At 36.7% G+C, this 24,405-nt stretch overlaps 2 protein-coding genes across 3 annotated transcripts; one reads left to right on the plus strand and one right to left on the minus strand.

Annotated features, from left to right (window-relative positions):
- Positions 1 to 3,789: 3,789 nt before the first annotated feature.
- LOC113711899 (uncharacterized) lies at positions 3,790 to 7,347 on the plus strand. 2 transcript variants are annotated; one of them, XM_027235139.2, is made up of 7 exons: positions 3,790 to 4,238; positions 4,351 to 4,514; positions 4,842 to 5,053; positions 5,277 to 5,531; positions 5,661 to 5,747; positions 6,268 to 6,443; positions 7,036 to 7,347. In XM_027235139.2, the coding sequence occupies exons 1-7, from the start codon at positions 3,847 to 3,849 to the stop codon at positions 7,145 to 7,147; spliced, it is 1,398 nt and encodes a 465-aa protein (XP_027090940.1). In that variant the 5' UTR covers positions 3,790 to 3,846; the 3' UTR covers positions 7,148 to 7,347. The 2 variants fall into 2 exon arrangements, with proteins under 2 accessions (XP_027090940.1, XP_071917401.1); XM_072061300.1 differs by lacking the exon at positions 5,661 to 5,747.
- A 943-nt stretch (positions 7,348 to 8,290) lies between these two features.
- On the minus strand, positions 8,291 to 23,936 carry LOC113711910 (E3 ubiquitin-protein ligase listerin). Its single transcript, XM_027235151.2, has 16 exons — positions 23,587 to 23,936; positions 23,387 to 23,498; positions 22,968 to 23,030; positions 22,774 to 22,851; positions 22,088 to 22,179; positions 21,028 to 21,130; positions 20,390 to 20,542; positions 18,749 to 19,407; positions 18,112 to 18,592; positions 17,117 to 17,574; positions 15,196 to 15,928; positions 12,729 to 13,440; positions 11,120 to 12,162; positions 10,462 to 10,914; positions 9,650 to 9,880; positions 8,291 to 9,306 (listed from the first exon to the last, which is right to left on the minus strand). The coding sequence occupies exons 1-16, from the start codon at positions 23,640 to 23,642 to the stop codon at positions 9,079 to 9,081; spliced, it is 5,655 nt and encodes a 1,884-aa protein (XP_027090952.2). The 5' UTR covers positions 23,643 to 23,936; the 3' UTR covers positions 8,291 to 9,078.
- Between the last annotated feature and the right edge of the window lie 469 nt (positions 23,937 to 24,405).

Genomic DNA, 24,405 nt, shown 5'->3' on the forward strand with positions numbered 1-24,405 from the left:
TTGCAGAAAAAAAAAATTCTGAACTATACTAATTTTGTTATACCAACTCTGTTATTCTTATTAGTGTATTAATTGTTACGCTATTTCTCTCATTTTGTTGGGTCTACATTAATACAAGTGTAATTGTTATTATGTCTCGTGTCCCAGAAAATACATAATATCCTATTCAGGTGGATACGTGCAACAGATAATCAAATTGAAGGTAAAAATTTAGAATGAATAAGTTGCTTTTGCATAACGGTTGTAAAGGTTTCTTGAAACTTTATGAATTAGGTGTCTTGCGTTTGCAAAAAGAATTTCAGAAGATTTTTTGTATTGGAAATGGAGTTAAAACTTGCTATAGGTTACTTTCCTGTATTTCAATCTTATCGTAAAGGGTAATTTGTTGTTGAACCTAATTTTTTTTTTCTGATTATATCCAACTAATAAATTAACTTAAGAAAATAGATAATTTATGGAGGAAAGCTATAAGTAGCTGGTGCTTATTTTATCCAATAAATAAATTAGTTTATGAAAAATGGGTACTCTGTTCTTATAATGGAGGAAAGCCATAAGAGCTAGTGTTTTATTTAAAAAGGATCTATTTTTATTTTATCCGATAAATAAAATTTTTGTATGCAAAAATGGGTACTCTATTCTTATAATGGAGGAAAGTCAGGAAGAACTAGTATTTTATAGAAAAATGTGCTTATTTTTAGTTTAGCCGATAAATAAAATTTTTTATTTATAGAAAAATGGGTATGCTGTTCTTATAATGGAAAAAAATCATAAAGAGCTAGTGTTTTATTGAAAAACGGGTTTATTTTTATTTGATCCAATAAATAAAATTTTTTATGAGAAAAACAGGCACTATGTTCTTATAATTGAGGAAAGTCATAAAGAGCTAGTGTTTTATTGGAAAATGGGTTTATGCATAATTTTATTTTATCCATAAATTTTTTTTATGAAAAAATGTGTACTCTATTCTTATAATGGCGGAAAGCCATAAAGAGCTAGTGTTGTATTCAAAAACAGGTTTATTTTTATTTTATCCGATAAATAAATTTTTGTATGGATGTCTAGATAAAATTTATTGATCGGATTAAAAGAAAATTTATTTTAACACTCATTTTTCCAAAAACAAATTTTCTTTTCGAAAAAAAAAGAAAATAAGCCCGTTTTCTAATAAAACAGTCGTTGTTTATGGCTTTCCTGCATTATAAGGAAAGAATACCCATTTTCTAAAAAACAAATTTATTTATCGAAATAAAATAAATATAAAGGCGTTTTATAGTTAACCACCCACTATTTACGGCTTGCCTCCATAAATTATCCACTTCACTATTTTTCATAAGTTAATTTACTAGTTGGATAAAATTGGAATAAAATTAGGTTGAACAGCAAATTACCCTTTAGGATAAAATTAAAATACAGGAAAGTAACCTATAGCAAGTTTTAACTCCGTTTCCACTACAAAAAATCTTCTGCAATTGTTTTTGCAAACGCAAGAAGAATAATTCATAAAGTCTCAAGAAACCTTTACAACCGTTATGCAAAAGCAACTTATTCATTCTAAAATTTTAGCATCAATTTGATTACCTATTAGACGTATCAACGTCAATAAGATAATATGTATTTTCTGATACACGAGACATAATAAGAATTAAACTTGCATTAATGTAGACCTAACAAAATGAGAAAAGTGGCGTAACAAATAATACAATAATAAGAATAACATATTTGATATAACAAATTTAGTATAGTTTAAAATTTTATTTTTTTTCTGCAGATAGTTCACGAATATAAGGTGCAACCACTAAAAAGAATGACATGCATATGTAATGTAAAAATGAATATAAAATGAATGTAGTTACATTGTGTCATCCGATATTCGGGTCCATAGTGGAAGCCGAACTTCAATAATGGAAAGCCAAAGTTGAAGCTTACTTCAGACGCTATGGGGAAGAAGTGGGGTCACCAAATATTTGGTACAAAGGAAAGACTTGCAATAACATAGTACGGAAGTCAGTTTGCTATTTGCTTCCATCCGTACACGCTTCTACTTGATTCCCTATGCACGCGCTCTCCAACAATTTAACGTCTCCGTTTGGACCGTTTTGCCCCCAACACGTGTCGCTCTCTGCCGGCATTCCTACCATAGGCAGGTTCCTACCATAAAGATTTCCAACTCGACTATCCTTCTTATAAGTCGTACTCGGGTTCGACTCCGTTACATTCCTACACATTGCATCACAACATAGGTACTAAGGACGGCATTTTACCTTCGCCTAGCTGCCTTAGAGTTATATTATAGCCTGCTGCTACAGGATGAAAAGAAGTGGTGGCAGAATTACGGTGGGCTTTCGTTTTAAAAGGGCAAGACAAAACTTTGAATATGAAAGGAGTACAACATGACATGTATTCTTAATCTTCCATATTTGCACTTGCACAATAGAAACGTTGAATTGTTCACAACCTTAATTATCAATTGCGTTTTTTCACAGTGCACACTGATCAGGTCAGAGCTAGGCTAGGCTTACAGCTGACTATTTACTATTGCATCTGCATCCTTATCTTAGGAAAGATTTATCTGTATGCAGGTGCAGGAGAAAGTTTGGATATAGAGTTTTCACCAGGAAAGGTGATCATTAAAAACATGATACATTTTCTGCAAAAGTTGGAAAACGCACTTCTTGAAGCTGACATGCGTTTAGAGGAGACAGGGCAGGACGGTCATCAGAATCAGAAGGACCGTCCTTGAACAGTGCACGGTCAGAATTTGGTCCAAAAAAATTATACGATTCAGATCATTTCTTGTACCTCATTTTTAATAACGTGTGTGAGATCAAAAAAATTTTATTCTAAAGTTACACGTTGTGCAAATGAAGTTACGCCTTGTACAAATAAAATTACATGATGTGTAAAATGCACAAAATCGCTAGGAACGGTTGCACCTGCCCGTGGTCCGCGTTTAGCATATCGGTCCTGCTATGTGGAAACCACTCCTTTTTGTTTTATCCGACCTATAACATGTCCAAAGAAGAAGATAGTTTTTTTTTTTTTTTTTTTTTGGGCGGGGAGCAGCTGGATGAAAGTTGAAACCTGTATACCAGATGCAGATGCAAATTTTTCGAATAAGGATCAGGTTTATTGGCTAATCCGTTTCGATAAAACCATAATTCAGTAAGATTCCAGTCATCAGCAAATGGTTACCACCGTCCTAGAAACCAAACAAAATTGCTACTACTTGAATCAACTATTCACATGGCACAAAAGCTAAACAAAATTCTCTAAGCAAAATCGTTTTTAATTTAATTGGGGAAATGTTATCTATACTCCCATTTTTGTCAATCACACATTCACTATTATTTTAATCATATAATTTTTATTTATTAGAATATATAATAAAATAAATGATGATGGAAGTTCAAATAACAAAAAAAATAGAGTGTAAATAATATTTTCTTTTAATCGTTGCAAAAAACAAGAAAATTGCTCCACTGCATTGATATTCTCTCCATGGTCGAGAAATATTTATGCATTGCGGGAGGGTGGACCTTCTGGTGTCTATGCATTACGGGAGGATGGACCCTCTGGTGTAGATCTATCCAATGGGCCTTGGTCCGTGTTTACTTGTACGGCCGGAGTTTCAGAGATGACTAAAACACGGAGTCTCCGCATGCAAATACCCAAGATCCATCATGAACAATCTCTAATGGGGCCATAGTGTAGCCCAACAATTTCTATGACAAAATTACCCCCAAAATCATTTCCAAATTCCCAATTGCTCCAACCTCCCCAAAACCCCTAACTAGTGATTCAAACTCTTCCCCAAAAAAAAAAAAAAAAGAAGAAGCGCTGGTAGAAATGCTCCGATCACTTCTCCGATCGGTCGCCGCTTCCCAACCGCAGTCCAACCTCGCAAAGATACTACTCCCAACCGCCAGCCCAGCTCAGTTCACAGCTTCTAGAAGCTTCGCCTCAAAAAAGTCAAAATCAAATGCAGGTGCAGCCCAAGCAAAGAAAAAAGGTGGTGGTAAAAAAGATGGCCCCGATGAAAAAGTCAGGCCGGAGGATGTCCTAGTTACTCCCACCGAAGAATTGGTCGCCGAAATAGAAGAAGAACACCGCCGCCGCCTGGCCCAGAACGCCGGCAACAAAGCCCTCGACGTGGGCCCCAATGGCCGTCCGTTGTTCACATCCACTCCGTCGCTTTCGGAGCTCACCCGTAAAGATGCGTGCCATTATATGGAATTCAGGTGAGGTGAATCCTTCTGAGAAATTCTTAGATGCTACTCATTAACACTGCTATAAATGTTTTCAAATGGTGTCGTTGTTGCTACTATTTATTCTCATCTTTTATTTGTTTAGCAAGGAGGAGCTAGAAAGAGTGTTGCCGGAGGGATTCCCGCCGGGCATGGGGAAGGAGTTCGAGGAAACAATGCGACACGCGTTGCTGATTCGGCAGAGTTTTCTGGACCTGCGAGATAATTTCAGAAGGGCTGTTGATCCTCCCATGTATCCCACTGCTAAAAGTGAGAGATTTTTCAACTTTCTGTTGTTTATTTTTGTTGTTTTGAGACGTGTCTTCTATTCAGAAAGAATTTCGTATTTTTATAGGAGTAATATAGTATGTGGAAAAGCTTCAGAGCAAGCTGAGAATTGCTTTTCTTTTTATACATTGGAAGGGCTTCCGTGATTGTTGTTTAACTCATGTAACGTATTAGGATGTTATTCTGAGGAGTTCTCTGGCTTGTTTGTCATGTTTGTTCGTCTTGGAAAGCTGGGGAGTGAGTTCCTAAAACAAATTGTAACTACTTGTTAAATGATTGGCTTGTTATGTCGGTCTTGGTATTTTGCAGTCCTACAAACTAGGAGGAAAATTGTATTGGATGGGCATCGAAGTTGTGGGAAGAGTATAGCGCTTGCAATGCTTGTTCATTGGGCTCGTGATGAAGGATGGTTGGTTCTCTATGTTCCCAAAGGACGAGAATGGACTCATGGAGGATTCTTTTATAGAAATCCTCGAACAGGTTTATGGGACACCCCTGTGCAGGCAGCAAATGTTCTTCAGGTAGGAGTTCTAATCTCTTTCCTCTTTTCTAATATGCAAGTTAAATAATTTGACCAGCTTTTTCTCCTACCTAAATATCATCTCACTTGTAATGCCTTCTTGAGAAATAACAGGCTTTAATGTTGTGTTTAAGGCATTATGTTTTCACAGTTCTGATTTGCTTATAATTGAAGTTTGATATGTTCTTTTGCCCTCTCTTGACTTTTTTGTTTTTCTTTATTAGGATTTTATGAAGTATAACCAAACACCTTTGCAAGAACTGCACTGCAAACTAACCGAGCCTATCCCATTGGGGGAGGGTGCTGGTGTTGGATGGGCGAAGGGTGCTGACACAATGACAGTGCCTGAAGGATCCACACTATATGACCTAGTTCAGTCTGGGATCAAACACACACATGCTTCTGTTGGAGCACTAGTTCGTTTAAGGGAAGAGTTATTGCTTGTAGAAAAATATCCTGTACTTTTTGCAATTGATCAGGTGAGCTAATTTTTTGCCAATCATATATTTCTTTATTTTCTCCTATCTATTTGTTTCTCTATGTTGAATGATAAGCTAGTTTTGTATGCATATGACTTTGACTCTTTTTATTGGTTTCTTCATTGGTAGTATAACAGTTGGTTCACGTTTAGTGAGTATGAGGAACCGGTTACTGTTCGTTCTTGCCGTCCAATTCACGCTAGAGAGCTCACAACTGTAAGTTACAAACATGATTCTTCAACAATGTAAACGCTAATGAAAAAGTGACTTTTCCCTGTTTTTTGTTATTGCTTCTTGAGTTCATTTACGAATATCATCAGATTATGGTTTTGGTTCCTAAGTTTTATCTGCACGGCTAGTGTTACTGACTGTGTTTATACACGGTCCACGAGTTGTTACATCATGTTGATATTGTTATGACGAATTAGGAATATGAGGAATAGGATGGAAAATTTCAAGTAGTTAGAGTACTAGTCTAATTTTGTTCACATGAGAGAGAGAGAAAGCGAGCGAGCCTAACTAATCTCTACCTTTTTTTTTGGTGGTCACATTTGAAGAAAATAAGTTTCTTTTCACATCTCTTTTGCTCTCTTATGGGTAGCATTATTGTATGCTAGATTATTTCTCTGTCTCTATTCTTTTTTTCTTCTGTGCTTGCCAAACTATTTGATTGATTGAACTTAGGTGTTGCTTTACTTGCTTGATTTTAAGGTACCTTGTTATCTACCAACTGTAGGTGAATGCATTTAGGTCTATGATGCACAAGGATCTGATGATGGTTGGTGCTCTCTCTCATTCAACTGCAGTAGGAAAACTACGCAAGGACTTACCAGATGTTCCACCAAATGCTAGGATCAACTTCCCTCGCTACAACTTCGATGAAGCTGCTACTGTTTGTCATTATTATGTTAGGTACATATGCCATCTCTTATGCTAGGATCAATTGTTAAGTTAGGTACATATGTCATCTCTTATGTGCCAGATTAACTTAAGTTTTCAATTATCAAGTTGCCAAAAAAGTGTATCTGCTTTTATCTTGGTTTGTGAGGTGTAAGGTGTAGCACATGAGTTTACTTTGGCAAGTTTGGTGAAGTTATCCCTCTCCAACTGAAGCTACTTAATTCAGAAAGAATTGTCAGATATATATATATATTGGGAATCAACATTTTTGAGTTTCCTTCTATGTAGGCAATTTGTGAAATTGGGATTAAGTGTTAAATTGTGCAAACCTGGAGTCTCATGGATACGGTTTTCAAATTAAAGATGATGGCCTGTATATTTATGTTGTGTACAACTGATTGATGTTTTACTCTTGTGAAGATGTGTTTGGGTGTATCTTAGCTATTAAATTGCTTGTACCTAATATTCAAGAGTACTAAATCAAGCATGGTGCATGATTGGGTATGCATTACGAGATAGTACTTAGAAATGTAAAATGCTGTTAGTCTGCAAGGTTTGCTATCATGACTTGGTGACTCATTTTTTCTGCTTAATTAATTACCAGGCAACAACTTGTAAATCGAGATGCTTTTTCGGAGGACAACTGGAAGAAGATATACTATCTTGCCAATGGCAATGGATCAGAGATAAGACAGTTAATGCCTTTCATGAGATGACCACAGAAAACATTTTGTGCAACTTCTTGTGGTTCAGCAGAGTCCACTCTTTCACGCTCTTGATTTTGGTGATTCTGTTCAATGGCTGCTTTGCTGATGTTTTCATCATACAATTTTGACAAAGTTGGTGCTTCTCTGTTTTTATTGGTTCGACTGGGGGAATGTTTTTTAGCTTTCCCTTATCTTTGATCAGTTGGAAATAGGTTTCGGATCTTCCTTCTTGTTACAAATTGAGAACAGTGCTGCCTGCCCATAACTTTTTAGCATCCTTTCAAGGATATCCGTCTTAGCCCTATTTACTTTGTTTTCCAGTCCTTGTCATAAAATATACATATGTGACATGTCGCTGTAGGAGAACTACTTTTTGTTTAATTTTCATTTAAATTGTTTCAATTGCAAGACTGTTCACTGTTACCTTTTCACTAGTGATGGTTGTTTATGACCTGAAAAATGAGAAAAATCCTCAATTCAGCATGGAATATGAGAAACTTTTTGTTCGAAGAACTCAGGCTGCTATTGGTAGTAAAGGACGTGCTAATTATGATGCTAATGGATTTTTTATTCTTGCGCCGCCCAGAGTGGCTGAGAAAGGAAAGGATTATAATTATTGATTTGACGTTTCATGTTTTATTTTCTCCTGAAGATTGTTACTCTTTTTCTTGAAGCAATCCGAAAAGGGAAGAAGTTTCTAACAATCAAATGATTTTCTTGACTAAATTCAACTAAAAAATTGATCCTTGCTTTAACAATGGTACAAAATGGCATAATTTTATTGGTCTTTAGATGGAACACGAGATAAAATTGGTGGCTGTTCCAAGCGATATTTTAGTGGCATTCATATTTGCCACAAGAAAAAAAGAATGAACGACTATCACTCGTAGACTTTCTTCGTATCGGCTGAAAGCAAGGATATGAAGTCACTGGGGAAGAAAAATGACAAGCAAGAAGAATGCGATAATGCATTTTTTTCTACTTATAACAAGCAGAATATTGGCTAGAACAAAGTTGAGGCTCCACAAATTAAGGGTCCCATATTCAATTCTCTCCTTCTCCACCTTTACTTCTTAAATTTCGATTTTCAAAAAAAGAATAAAAAATATATATAGAGAATATTGGCTAGAAAGAAAAATTGGGAAGCAAGAATATCAAGAAGCAAAACGCATCAAGTGCATTCTATTGCAGAAGACCAAATAGATCGGAGAACCATTGAGAGATACTCATTGTAAACTCCACGATGCGTAAAGGGAAGGATGGAGGGAAAGGATGGATTGGATGGTACAGAAAAAGAGAGTATAGTGAAAGATCCCAAATTCAAGACCTTTGAAGAAAAAAAAAAAAAAGAAAAAGCCTCCACAGAACGTTCTTCCTACAACTTTGGGCTGTTCATCCATCTCTATTGTACATAAAACTGATTGAGACAAATTTTGCTACAGTATTGTCACTTTAAACCAGATGTGCCTCGCTTCCAGTTCTAGGATTGCCAGAAACTATCATTCCAGAACATTCTGCTCTACAAAGCTATATCTAAGCTTCTACATCTCCAGGTATACTGAGTCTCCAACAAAGCCAGACAGGGTTCTCAAAATCTATATCAATATTCTCCACTCAGGGATCTCAAAATATATATCAGTGTTCTTTCTCCGCTGAACTTCACTGACAAGGTGAGGAAAACCATTCGTGGTAATGAAAGTATTTACCCACTCATGAAGCTCACAGCTTGGTTTTCTTCAAGGTCTACTAATCCTGCCTCAAGCCCATTCTTTTTTTTTTTTTCGGTTACAAATAAACTAGTCTACGGGTGCAAGATCAAAAACCAATTCCTTATGCATCAAAGATCAAAGAAACTGGACAAAAAAGCTTCTTTGAGAAGTTGCAAATCCCTTCCAAGGCAGGCTCCATGGTAACCAGTCTTGTGCTTGAACTCAACGAGATCAGAAAGGAGACTGGCATAATGGGCAAGTAGACTTGTGAGAAGTCGAAAACCACTTGTAGAGGCAGGCTGAGTGGAACTTATGCTTGCAGGTTTTGCATGCTAGGCGTGGAAGGCTATGGTTAGAAGTATGGATGACACTGTAACAGATGGGACACTCCTCCACACCTTCAAATTCCTTGTCAAAGTTGCTTTTCCATATTCGTATTGATTCGGCTAAGGCACCATTCTGCATCACAGGAAAAATAGATTATCAGGTCCATAGTTGCAAGCTGACGAAAATCAATCGTTCAAGTAATGGCTGATTATAATAAGTGGTCAACAAATACAGTATTGCTCAAGCAACATTAGGTGAATCACATAATCTCAGATGAATGGCAAGTGAAAAACTATTACTTCGTACTTTCAGCTACTGAAAGAAAAACTGAATTCTTCAAACAAACATCACATACCTCCCGCGTTGAATACAGGACTAGTGATTAATTGAACAACTCTCACTTCTTATAAACCATTTTATAGCCCATAAGCAATTTCACAGGAAAATTAGATGAATTGAATCTTATAGGAGATACCTGATTGCGAACAAATAACATCATTGACATTAACCACTTTCTCTGCTTCACGTCACTAATGCCAAGGCTCCTAGTACAATCTACATCCACAGATCGAAGCGGATAAGATGCAGGAAGTCGAATGACTAGATCCATGCCTGTTTCATCCTTTGTGTAGGTAGCCACGACCTCATTGGCGGATTTACTCACACTAACTGAGAAATTCTCATCAGCAAAATCAGCTTTCTTGATCTGCAGATTCAAGGTTTATATTCCTTAATTAATTCCATAGTCAACGAGATGGACATATAGGCTGGATTAGATACTGAAAAAAATGTTATCAAGCATAGGCAGAAACCCCAAACATCATCTAGTAGTAGTAGATCAGGGAAAATTTGCTTCATTAAAAGAACCAAATTATTATTATTTAAAAAAAAGGTCAGCCAATCAGGTAGTTGGATACTGTTGGATTTGCTCAGCCATTACAAAAGCAGAAGGAATGACGATCACGTAAACTTCCATAATAAGCTTATTCTTCCTTACCCACAAACATACTCCCTCTTGAATTTAAATGGACCACTAGTTTCCAAGGGCTTATGACAGTAGTATACAGTCAGTTTCCACTTCATTGCCCACTGCCCATGAAAAGACAGCTCTAATTTTAAGTTTGTAAGCCTTTCTCAATGCTTACACATTCCTCAGCGATTAAAATTACCTAGGACAGGCCTCAACATCTCTACTCTGTCCAGTATTCATGTAACTTTGAAATAGGAATAGCATTTTGAAATGGTCAGAGCAGTAGTTTCAAAAGATTGGAGTGATTTGCGACACACCTGATTTAGCTCATTTTTTATCAGCAGAGGGCTGCACCATCTTATTGTGAAGGATTCAATCATAGATGACCTAGAGCGATCACGTATACTGTTAAACCATTCTCGAACATAAGCTGGAAGCATGCAGAGCATTAGACCATATATTGCACCAGCCAATGAAGTCATTTTCTCTGCTTCAAGAGGCCAAAGATTTTCTACAGAAAGCAATACTGAACCAGTAGTGATGGCATGTGCAGCAGCTGTTGCTGCCCTTGACACAGCAGGTGGAAGTTCTTTCCTTTTCAAGCTGGACCCAGCCAAGGATTCCAATGGAATATGTTGGAAAATGCAATCCAGTATTGTTGAATCAGCAGTATCTTGCATGTACTGAACCATTTTCTCCCTTGCAGATGTTGACGACGGCAAAGACGCTAGATGTGATAGCAACAAAGACCAAATAACAAATAGATTTACCTGTGAAATAACATAAAATCTGTAAATGATGCCAAATTAACTTTCCTACAAGTCATTTGCTGTATGCATCATATATTTTCTTTTCCATTTAGGCTAGGTAAGGATGCCTTGAGTATAGTGGAGGTGGATCCAAGGTCCAAAGTACCAAATTTATACATGCAAAAGCAGCTTTTAATATTTTGTCGTACATTAAAAGACTACGTACCTGTTTACAGGCCAATAAATCCATATCAAGGACTTCACGGGGGAATCTTTCAAACATGAAACTGATTTCGTCCCTCAAACGGAAATTCTGTTCTGAAGCCAAATCGGGAAGGACAGAACCCTGATTACTGGAAGTATCTTCATCAAATGATGTTTTAAATTCTTCACTTATAAAAGCCACACGTGATATAGGTTCACTAGAGAGAAGAGTATAGGCAGCAAACTGCAGATGAGGAAGGGGTTTTGAAGAAAAGAGGATAGCATATAAAGAATCAAGGGGCCCTTTACTTAGTCCCCACATATCAACTGATTTTGCGGCTTTGTCTCTTGCGTGTGATGATGACTCAGCAACAGATGAAGCAACTAGCTCCCAGAACTGCGAATCCTCTAGCCTAGATGCTGCTATAAAAGATGAAGATTCACCGCAGAAAGAGCCTTCTATCGCCTCAGCAACACCAGTAGAAAAAAACAGACGAAGAATACACTCATAAATTCGATCTTTCATGATCTCCCATCTGTCATTCCTCAATGGGTTTAAATTATCTTCCAGTTCATTGTTTTCATTCCCAAGATGGCCACAAAACAAAGAAAATGCAGCAAGAGCATTTCTTGCGATATTTATAGCAGAATGGTCTACATTTGAAGCTGTAAGCATAAGCTTGTTTAAAGTAGCTTCCAAATCACTACAAGTTGAACTGCTTGTAATAGCGTCATTCACACTTTCAGCAACTTCTTCCATCATTACAACTGTGGATTCGATCCACCATCTTAAGCGATACAAGACAAACTCCCAATCATCATGATTGAAATCCTCCCAACAATAAGCAACTGAAACCAGTAGAAGCTTTGACAATAAAACTTGGACCATGGGCAGTTTGTTAATCAAAGTTGCTGCACCAAAATTTTGTCTTTGCTTCCGAAATAATTCAAAAAGAACACCTCTCTCCAGAGAGTCAATACTCCTTTGTTTCTTTATACAATTCACTCCTTTTGCTGCACTTACAGGATAACAGGATAAAACTAGCTGAAACCAACCTTCCATATCTGCACGACATAATCAGGTACTTGCAATAAAATCAGGGTGTCATTTGAAACAGAAACTGGAAAAATTAAATACAAGAAACTATTAAACACCCATATTTTTGGCTTTTCTTTCTTTAGTTGGTAAGAACTATGGCTATTCATGCGCTGCTAATTTGGACAAAAGGAGGACTTGCCACTTCATGCTCTACCCAACAGGTGAAAATCAGAAAGTTCATCAATGTGACAAATTGCTATTGACAAGTCGCTGTTCCCAAAAATCAATGGCTTAATTACAGAAGATAATGCACTTTCACTAAATTGGAACTTTAAACACTACTTTATTTGTTCCAATTAAGTACTTAAGTAAACAAAAATAGGTAGAAGTCCAGCATCCTCCCCACCTATTAATTTTTTGCTTAGCTTTCATTTAACAAGAGGGAGCTTCACATGTTCCTGACTTAGTCATGTATCTAATTTATACTTTCAACTCATTCTGAACTTTATGTTCCAAGAAACTAGGACACTGAAGTGGAGGGAGTATATCATTACAAAGTTTTAGCATCATAAAGTTTTCAGAGTGTCAATACCTTTTCCACTTTGCCATGTATTTAGAGGAGGGAAGCATGCAGTTTTCCTGAGCCAGTCCACAACAGTAACATGTAGCTCACATTCCATGAAATCATCAGGCTGGTCGCTTTTGTGGGATGCATCAGAAGCAATGCTCAGCGGTGCTATAAAAACTTCCATACATGCAGGAAGAACATTCAAACAATTTAAGTTCACTGTTTCACCAATAAAGAGCTTCTCTCGAAGCATCCTAAAATATGACACAGCTTTGACCTTTCCCCATATATTTTTTTGAAAAAGAGTAGAGAGTAATGCTATGAGCGCTCTTAGAAAGGGCTCACTGATACTCTCAGCCTCATGATACAACCCAGGCCATACATTTCCAGGAGTCAGTTCACCACTTTCTCCATGCATAAGAGCACCATCAAGCAAAATGGAAACAATAGAATCTAAAAGGCCATGAGCAGGAGAATAATCTTGACTGATTACATAAGCACTTAGGAGAGGCAAAAATGAGCTAAAAGCACTACCACCAGGCCATTTCCAGGTGCATAATATTTCCGCAGCCAGCCAGGCACGAGAATAAGAAACCTCTGAGGTTGTCAGATTTACAGTAGGCTCCTCAGACACAGTTGGAGAATCGTGAGCAACAGCACCAGCAATAACTCTATGAAATCCAATTCTGGATATAAGTTTGTCAATCAAAATAACAAACTTCTGGTTTCCAGATTCCTGCAAACATTCCGTAAGTAAGCTTTCAAAACTTGCAGTCATCATTTGTTCAGTGTAACCCACAGACAGGTCAGCAATAACTCCGCAACTGCCTAAGTAAAGCATAGAAACTAGCACACCAATTTGTACTACAAGATTTGAAGGTGGCAATATACAAGTTGGTGGATTCACCTCTATCAAAGGCTTCAGAACTTAGACAACAGAGACCAGACATGAATTCCACCATTTACAATTGGGTTAAATACAGAAAACCCGCCTATAGTTGAGCGAATGTTCACCTTAACTCCCTATGGTTTGAAACCTACAATTTACCCCTTATGGTTTTAAGAAAATTGAAACCGTTAGTTTTTCCATCCAATTTAACAGACAAATGAAAATAGTCAAAATTTTTAATGAAAACAATGATGAAATTATCAAGTTGCTCTCTAAGCTAAGGTTAAATGAGATTCTAAAGAAAATCTGGGGTCACACTATGATTCCAGATTGACTTTAGGTAGCAATAGAATATCACCAAAAAAACCTTACTCGTCCTCTCCAATCTTCTTCTTCAACCAAGATCCAGAGATGTCTCTTGCACTACGCTGTGTGCCAGAATAATTGATGCTGGCAGCCACCACCAACGGTTACATAATTACATGAAAAATATACCGCAACTTTGTGGAAAACCAGAGTGCCAAGCCGCTATTCGGCTAATTAAGTAAAGGCTGAAATCTCGCAAAGGGTCATAATATATTGTACAAAAATTTCATAACACCATAAGATTATTACTAAGAAAAGTGAAAACTTCATAAAACTGGTCAGTGACTCAAAAAGCGCAATGAAAAAACTAGTCAATGACCAGAAATGATCAATGCTGTTTGAGCAATTACAAGAAGCCATCATAAGATGTTTTGCCATTGCAGCACCAAGCAAGCCTTGTCCAAGCTTGGTAATAAAAACTCAATTTAACAAGACAGTAATTGCTCCTCAATTGTGATGCAATCGAAGCTATAATCATGCCCAAGATATTTCTTTTCGATTGGAGACAATTGTGCATGTGGATTTTAAGCATGTTGGACTTTGGAGCCCAACAACTTGACCGGAGAATTTTTTTTTTTAGAGTGCTTCCCATCTCAAACTACCAGGGAAGTATTGGGAAAAAAAAGAGAAAATTTGCTGATTCAGCCACCCCACCTTCTCATGGTTTCTTTAAACAATCCAGCCACCCCTTCCCATTGGGTCCAAGTCTGCTGGTTGTGAAAATGGTTGGTCTAGGTTAGCAGAGGAGGTTCATATGTGAGGAGTGAGAGCAAATAAAAAAGAAAACGAAAAAAGAATTGGAAGGGGGGGGTATGGAAAGAAAGAGAAGAAGAAGAGTCTTAACTTTTGTAATATGAATTTGTCAATTTAACCTTTAACACTGTTATATGTAACACAAAATTTAACATTTCACTATAGTCTAAAGCACAAGGGGGTTTAATGTAGCTTTTTAAACAATAAGGAGTTAAGGTGAACATTTGGTTAACCACAGGAGGGTTTTTTGTATTTAACCCTTTATATTTTGACAAGAACGGATGCAACAGAGAAAAGGGATGACTGAAGTTAACAGCAAGGGTCATGAATGTTTAACTAGTTGAAGCTCAATGTCAGAAGATCCAGATCACCATGGTCATGAGAGCTTGTTATTAATAGGCTAAGACATTACCTATGAACACAAAATACAAAATCACATGATATATGTAGTTTATGGAAAAAAACTTAGCAAATTTCACTTACATCGATAGTAGTGCAATCAGTGTTCAATACAGCTGATCTTTCTTGAGAATTGGCATTTGGCATTATCCACAATGGCCAGAAATCACTTCTGCCCAAAAACTCATCTAACAACATTTGTTCCTCAAATTGGTCTAAGCATAGACATTCCATGACTTCATGCAACCATAGGCAGGATAGAGAGGTTATTTTGTCAATGTCTAACTTATCTTCCTTAAGTACAGCCCACCTTCCCATATGAACCAAAATGCTCCTCAAGTTCTTGCGGATCTCAAGGCAGAAGCTCTTTAAAAACAGACAGCTTATATTACTGCGAAAAGCATGCACAGATTCACAGAAAGGCATCCTCATCTTCACTTGCTCCATGCATTCAACATCAAGCTCACTGCTGATAACAGTTCTTATGCTATTATACTCCCAATCAATGACAAAAATAGCACCCAGTATACCAGCAATCATCTCAATTTCACAATCTAACTTCTTCAAGCAGAAGAAACTACCAGTTAGTACTTCAAGAGCAAAATTAGCTTCCTCAAGAACATGGTTAGAAGATCTCCATCTAACTTCTGACAATTTTCCTGCACAAGGAATCAGAGAGCACACACAATTGACCCATGCAAAAGTTGAATCTGCAACGAAAGTCAGCAGCTTTCTAAGTACTTCCTTGAATATCAGACTTAATGTATTTCTGGAGATGAAGGAACTTTCTTCTTTGGTTTCCCCACCAATAAGAGCACTGCACACAAGTTGAAGAGGACACTGAATATACAGATGATGCGACGAGAAATATGCAAATATGTCCATATATATGAAAATTAAAAAAAAAACTTTTTGAACAAACCAGGCATCTAGACAGAGGGAAAGATATTACTTTATAATACTTCTAGAAAAGACACAAGATCTGCAAAAAGATGTCCAAGCAAAACAGCCAAAAAAAAATTTACTCGCAAAAAAAAAAGAAAAGATCAAAAAGTAAAATTTATCGTAGAAACAACAAATGAGGCATATATATTTGAAAAGAACCATGACAAATATGAAGCCACAGGCATGCGACAGGGCTTTTGTTCTCTCTTTTTTCTATTTTTATTGTTCCTTGTTTTAGTTTTTTTTTTTTTTTTTTGGTTGGGTGGGGGGAAATGCTCCATATGCAGGATGGGATTTTTGTTGGATCAGATCTTTGGACCTAGCAAAAAGGACACTAAGCCTTCAGGCAAGCAAGAAAAGTTAGAAGCAAAATGAGGAAGCAGATCTGTCAACGAAGCAGTACCTTCCGACCGCTAAAATATAAAAGTGGTGACCCTACCTATGGAATTTCTTTCGTCCCTTTTTTGGATGAAAAAGGTTTTGATTTGTTAATAAATTCATATATTCTATATATATAGACTCAGAAATTTTTTTTTGTTTTTGGGGGGGGGGGGGGGGGGATGTCTTCTGAATCACAGCTATGACACTACATTACCAGCAAATAAATTCATATCTCCCACAAATAATACTCCTGAAATAGGAGAATTTAGAAATTCAATCCCCTATAAAAATGGGGAATTTGGCATCATGACAATAACATAAACTATGGGGTTACCAAGAAAGAGTCATAGGAATGGAGAAAGCCTCATCCATTAGTTAACCAGCTTCAGTCATAGAAACTTTTCTTTCCCTTTAGAACACGACATTATTGCTGTATAATATCAATGTCTTTCGCATACTTTACAAAGAAAAAAAATGCTGTACAACAGTTTTTTTTTTTCAATGTGCATGGTTCTTCGTACCAAAAACCCAGTAAAAAAAGGGTGGCCGGTTAATTGATTAGAAGTGCATGAAAACAATAAAAGACATGCTCAAGTTACCCAAAACAATATCAAACCCCCAACTATTATGAAACATTTAGTCCTGTGGAGAGAACAATACACAGACATAATCTGCATACCGTAGAAATCGGGCATCAGAAGTTCCAAAGGGAGGGTTGGCATTAACAACAGATAGTGCAGCAATGTCTAGAAACTCGTGTTGCCAGTCCTCTGGTTGGGAACCTTGTAGAGTATTCGCCTTTCTAAGTCTCTCCCTTGCCTTCTCCATGAGCACTGCCAGGACAGGTATTTTGGAATCCGAAGTCCTCAAAGTGCTATCCTTTGGATTTATGGCATATGTAACAATACTATTCCACTGCTCTGAAAAATATTCACTGTCAATTAATGCAAGCAAAAAATCCAATTTGGCGCTGGTAGACACACTCCAATCTTTCAAGCACCAAGGAATAAATATTTCATTGAAAGCTTGTAAAAACTGCTCTTTTCCCAATTCAATGCCCATAAGCTCTTGAATTATCTTGTGAGGTCCAAATACATAGGCTACAGCAGCCATAAATCTCAAAGCATCTGGTGGGTCCTGGAGTCGGCAAAATCAGGCATAAGAATGATTAAATATTCAAACAACATTAAACATACGATAAAAGGCAAATTGAAATGCCACAATTAGAAGTTCAAATACTATCTCATATATCCCCAGCATGAAGGTTTTACAGATGGCTGAAAATGCAGTATTCAGTAGAAACAATCAAATGAAAACCATCTATTCTTATTACAACTAATATTAAAAAGCCAAACTGTTTACCTACAATATCTTTGATTCTCGTGATTTAAGGTAGTTAACAAAAAAATTTCAACACAATGTAGTGAAGTTCTATCCTAAGTAGCAGCAATAATATGGCATGAACTGACCACAATAATTACGAGATCGCATTAGAAGCTTCGCAAAATCAACACCACATTTAAGAGGTTGAAACAGACCAACCAAGATAATATTTCAAAGTGGGCAGCCTTCCAAAATTCACTGGCAAATGCATTCTTTCCTACTTATCAAAAAAAAAAAAGAGTCGCAACTGACTTAATAACAGGATACCAAAAGTTTCCAAGACCAACTTACAAGCTCCTTAATCAATGGGAAAGATTTTGCCAGTGTTGGCCCCACCAAATAATCCAAAGGCCATGTTTCACCTTTCTTCACCACATGCTGATCCAGTAATAATACAAATCTAATGACTACTTCAACATTTCCAGAACTCTCAATTTGCTGAAATATTTCGATGCAGTGATTCTGAAAGACAGAACAGAACACTGAAAGCAGATTGTTTTCCAGAGAATACACACCAGAAAGAATCTCAACAATGCATTTCCCAAGATCTTGCTTGTAACCAACTGGATACTTCATCTTCAGGTTTTCTGTTCTTTCCATATTGGAAGTCTGAATTGTATCCTCTGATGAAACAGGGGAAGCCCCAGGAACCATTGCGCTCTTGTCTTTTGGGCTAACAAACTGTGAGTACTCACACCAAATAAGCTTCAACAGGACCTCGTCAGTAAGAGCATACTGCAGATGCTGAATAGCATCTAATGTATCACAATACCTGGCAGAAAAAAAGATTATAACCACAAAAAAGAAAAAAAAAGTTGAAGAATGACAAATGAAACAGAAAAGAGGAAATTGCCCAAAGCAAAGAACAACGCCACATGAACATGAAGCATCATATTTGAATGTAAACTAAAGATTGCTGAACTCCCACCTTGAAGCATTTCTTAAGGCCCAAAGAAAACACTCTTTCAATGCCAGAAAGAATGCTTGTTGATCTGCAGTTAAGGAATGAGACAAGCTTCTTCCCTCCCACAGGTTCTTAAAGAAATCAAAAAAGAAATTCTCTCCAACTATTGCCTTCGGAGGTACTGCATCTAAAAACAGAATTAAAGTGGGATATGACACTTGTTGGGAGCCAAAGCACCCATTTTTAAGAAAATGCCAGAAGCAATTGAGAATGACATTTTGAACATTCAACAATGTCCAGCTTTCTGGAAACTTTTTGGAAAATAGCAACACTGTCTCCCACATTGGAGAATGACATGTGGGATCTTTTTCCTGGAAAGCACCAAGTATTGCCACAGCAAGAGTTTTTACATTTTCTTCATTAATTGCATGAGGAATGTTCTTGATGAAGCTTCTCATTGCGGAATATGTAGCTGACCGTACACCAGGGTTTTTAGACTTCAGAAAGTCTATAAAATACTTATTTGCAGAGAACAACTTTTCGGCATAAGCTATAGCAGTAGCTCTAGCTTTTGAAGCATTCTTTGGTTCAGCTTTTATGTTTTCAAAACCAGGTCTTTCAGATTGTAGGCATACCAAAACATCAAGAAGAGCCGACAAAGCAAGTAAAGAAGATGAGATCACCTGTTCTCCAGTAACAATAATTAAATGCACACCATTAGGAACAAGGAAAATAATACTACAGAATATACGACCCGGAATCACAGTAATGCTCAGTATTCCTTTTATATAAAATTACAATGTAATGTCACTAAAATACAAATGAGAGAGAGAAACAAATGTGATGAAAAACACCCAAGCCTACAATTCAAAACAGGGACAAAATAAGATACAATATAACATCATCTGTTGTACTATTTAATGCTTATGCCCCATAACTCAAGTCCGACTCTTTGGCCTAGCAATAGATTGAAAATTGGTAATTACAAACGCAAAAACCAAGACATCCAAGCTAGTAGTGTTTGAGTTGAACAGTGTTATTGAGTTCTGGTGAAATAACAAGACAACAACCAGATCACAAAGGAGGTCCAAAGTAAAGTTAAATGAAGATGCATGTTAATCATAAGACAGGAACTTAAGCATCTGTTGAAAAGATGAAGATCACTATAATGATGAATTAGAGATTCACAATCTCATTTTAAAAATAATAAAACATGAAAAGAAAAATTTCACAGAACCAAAGAAGTCATGATTGTTAATACACAAAGCAAGGTATTTCAATTGCATCAAATTCAAGGTGAAATTTCTCCGTTCAACCACTGAATCTCTGCTCTTCGACAATCAAGTAGAGCAGAGCAAATGCCTGAAGCGCTCAAATACCACATCAAGTATCTTTGACTACTACTACTAAGTTTCAGTCTTGGACCTTGTTTAACAAAAATAATATTAAGCAGGAGACTTGAACTCCAAAAATAACTAAAGGGATTCCCAATTAAAGACCATGTCTTTGTACTCTCTCACTCTCGCTCTGACATGCACAGAGGTGAGAATCATAACTGTGAGCAAAATGCAGAAGTTTCTTCATGGAGCAGGCAAGTTATTGACATATAGTTGACCAGGTAATGCAACTGAATCATAGTGTGGAAATGAGAACATAAATCGGTACCTGCTTGTGCATCTCTTCCAATTCATCGGTGGCAGTCACTTTATCAGACATACTTTGGGGTGTGAGCTTCAGATTTTCTTCTATATACATAAAAATTTCAGATGTACCCAAAATTAAGGCATCTAGTTTTTTCTCCTGCGCTGGAAACGCTGCCTTTTCCAAGATCAGAATTAAGCAAAGTCAAGTTTTTCTGGATTAATTTTTGATAAACAGGAAGGAAAGTTCAAACAAACAAAGTGACAGGAAATAGAACTGTACAAAAGATATCTTCTTGGTATGGAAAAAAATACTTTTGAAGCTTCATTGCATCACTGGGTTGGTTATAAAATGTATAACAAATTCAAATATAAAAAAATGCTCAAATAGAGAAGCTTTTAGTCCTGAAATGATGCAGAGATCCAAGCAGGTAAGATGGAATTAGATAAATGTTAAAAAGATTCCAAACAAGAACATCTATTCAAACTAAAAAACCATGCACAAAATACAAAATGAATAATTTTGCACTAGATAATTAAAAGACAGCTGTTACAGGCAATGCAAGAGATGAAGCAAGGGTATCATCCTATTGCCACTTGTAATGCACACAAAACAGCATCGTGAATTCACTGAGTCCACATCGTCAAGAAACAGATGCAAACCTGAAATGACCTTTTTGCAGCTAGAGAAACTTCATAAACAGAATCAAATTGAGAAAACCACCAGGGTCCCAAGAAATATTTGAGATGTGGTGCTAAGTCTCTTCTGGAAAAAGGATAAATGAAGAATAATGAGCAAAAACATTATTCAAAGACTTGATGCAAAATGAGCATCCTAGTATTATAGCACATAGTGTATTATTGAAGGTTAAAGTTTGTAATGCAATAAATCAAGAATAATAAATTCTGAACACACAAAAGGTAAGAACCACAGGCCTTCACCATGCAATCATATATTAGTGAACACAAAGAAAAATGAGTAAAGGGACTGCAATACATTTATCATGTTTGAGAGTATATGATCCTTTTGACTGGACTAAATGCCTGCACTACATTTGCAGTTTCTCATCAGTTATGCAAATTAACTTCCCCTTGGTTTTGTTGAACATCTCTTTCAGAGGTAAGCCATGTAACACAAAACTCAGCATCAAGCCACCAAGAAAGGTAAGTTACAGGCCTACATAAGAGGGCAGTTCTCTTCGCGCTACTGCTTCCAATGCTCTACATAAAAGGCATTCCTGCTCTGAGATTGTGCGACCATGAAATTGTTTTTGAATAGCGGTTTGTCAACCTTTTGAAACTACACATTAACTGCTAGAATCTTTAATGAACTTTTGTTCAAGTACTCTTCATGAGACTAAATGATAGAGGAATACAATAAACAGATATAATAAAGGTTCAGTTCTGATAGGAGAGAGAAGCATGCAAGAACTATGATAGTTTAGCAATGTCTTTCTCAAATCCAAAAACTTTTTAAGTTAAAATTTCCTGTAACTTGACATGAGTTGCACAAAAGAGACCAAATCTTTTATTCCTTCCGCATTATACATAGAAGATGTCACCTTGCCAACAAGCACCATTCATCTCAAGCATGAAGCCATAGAAATAGACCATTTACAGACAGTTAAAAATCATGACCTTTAATGAAATCATGTTTTTAGTACACAAAAAATAATGTAAATTTGTGAAACTGTCTTCATCCACATAAAACAAGTTCACAAACCCGACTGCACGAACAAGATAAGCCATTGTATCATGAGTTGCTCGCCGAACGTCGCGGTTGTAATCCAACAACAGCTTCTTGTACTCAAATGCCTAGACAGAAAGCAAAAAAATGACTTTAAGCCCCAAAAAATGCTATTTTTACCACAATACAGAATTTAAATTTGCACCCAATATGCAACCCATGCATTAGCAGCACACTTTGACATCGGAGTGAATCTGTACAAATCAAAAGATTCCTCCCACCACTTCCAAAAAATTTATGCTTCAGCTATGCTCTCTATTATTATAGACCAGAGTATTTGTGGTCCCCAGTTGAACTGCAACTACAAGGATTTGCAGCACTAAAAATTGCAGTGTCTGTTATTAATACGTTTTGTAACGTTAATTCCTTTACCACTTGAACAAGGACTATATTTACTAGAATTGCAGCTCTTTAGAGTTCCACTTAAAAAAGATTGTTCTTCATTCCCACTGTAGTCTAAAAAAAAATAGAAACATATGTCAATCCAGTTAAGACCAAATACACAAGAGAAAAGCCTAGTTGGATGCATTCATGCATGTCAACTATCTTAACCCAAGTAATATCCGGAACCATAAGCATGATACAAACCGGTAATAACCGTATCAAAACCAGCCTGATGAAGATGTATTGACATTCATCTAGATTTAAACGTAGTAGCGTACCCATTGCGGAATTATAGGAGCAACTTCACTCGCAGATTTTTCTTTGAGAAGTTGAGACAATGAGGTTAATGCTTTAAGCTGATGAAGCAGCAAGAGAGTCGATGAGCTCGTAAGACATACAAGAGAAAGTGAACTAGGCAGAATATGTATAGAACTGGAATGCCGAGACAGAATGATGCAAATGCAAGCATTACCTTAGTGGTGGGGTCCTTCCTGGAAAGTCTCTTCAAATGTTGTGCCACTTCACCATCTATATCCTGTTTTTATCAATTTCATCCCCAAACTAAGAGTCATCACAAGCCCAATCAAACAAGGGGCAAAGAAAAGAATAATAAGAAGGTGGAGACAGAGAATAAAAAATTTTTAGGTTAACAGAATTGGCAAATGGCCGATCAAAATTTGTGAAAAGTTCCTGAAAACTGCTAATGCTGAACTTTCAAGAGACTCATTTTCTAAGGCCACATTCAACATCAACCATTAACCAAGGTACTTCCCTGTTAAAAGGAGGGAACCAAAAAACGATTTTTTTATTCCTTTTTTTAACATTATACATATACCCATATCTACAAATACATGGGAGCTTGAAAATAGCGATAGACAACCAGTCTCCTACCAAAGAAGCAGTAGGAGCCTCAGCCGAGAAAGAAGAATCGACGCGTGAGCTACCCACATAGCCTCCGAACCCTACTGCTGCAGCACCTGAGGGCAATAGCGACGCAGCAAGACTGCAAAATAGGATCGAAATTACAGCCAATTTCATCGCAAAATAAATAACGAGACAAACCCTGAAGATAACAGAACCAAGAAGACAACCTGCTGCTAGAGGGACGAGACTTGCTTCTTGCTCCGTCTCCTTTTGGCCTTCCCATTCGCTATTCCCAAAATTTCTGCTTCTTTCTTCTTCGACCCTACTCCTCGTATTCTCTAAGAATGCGTCCTTCTTTCCTCAATTATATTTACGATTGATGCGGTAGATTACAAGAATTGGGCTTCTAAGTTCTCACTTCTTAGCTCCCGAGTGTCGAGAAGGAAGACAGAATGATGAAGAAATTGGCGCTGTCGGATATTTATAGGGTTTCCAGAGTTAGCAATTAGCTTAGCGAGGCTTTCAGTCACCGCCGCCTTTTGTTCTCTTCAATGCGTTGTCTTTTCTTGTTCTGGTTCTTTATTATTAGGGAAAAAAAAGAAGAAGAAAAAGAAAAGTTACTCCCCACAAAAAAAACACACACACACACACACACTTTTTGGCCACCCAATTTCTTTCTCTTTTTTTTTTTTTCTGATTTTGCATAGGTTTTGGAAAATTTACCTCAAGTGTTGTTTTAATATTTCAGCCAAAAGGAGAAGTATAAATAAAATTTTTTACTTATTTTCTATTTTTTGTTTGAAACTCAAAAGAAGAATAAGTACAATTTCTCTTTCTCTCTTCCTGTTTATTCTTTTATTGAAATTTGCTACATGCCATGAATTATTGCCTAACTCTTTGCAAAGTTAATTTTCTTTATATGAAAAAAACTTTCGTTTACAATCTCACAAATAATATACATATTTTAGAAAAAAAATCTAACCGAGTTACTTTGTTTTAATGAAGCATATTATTTTATGATTATTTAATCTATTTGATTATGTGCG

The sequence above is a fragment of the Coffea arabica genome, chromosome 1e (genome assembly GCF_036785885.1).
Source record: "Coffea arabica cultivar ET-39 chromosome 1e, Coffea Arabica ET-39 HiFi, whole genome shotgun sequence".
Taxonomy (NCBI): Eukaryota; Viridiplantae; Streptophyta; class Magnoliopsida; order Gentianales; family Rubiaceae; genus Coffea; species Coffea arabica.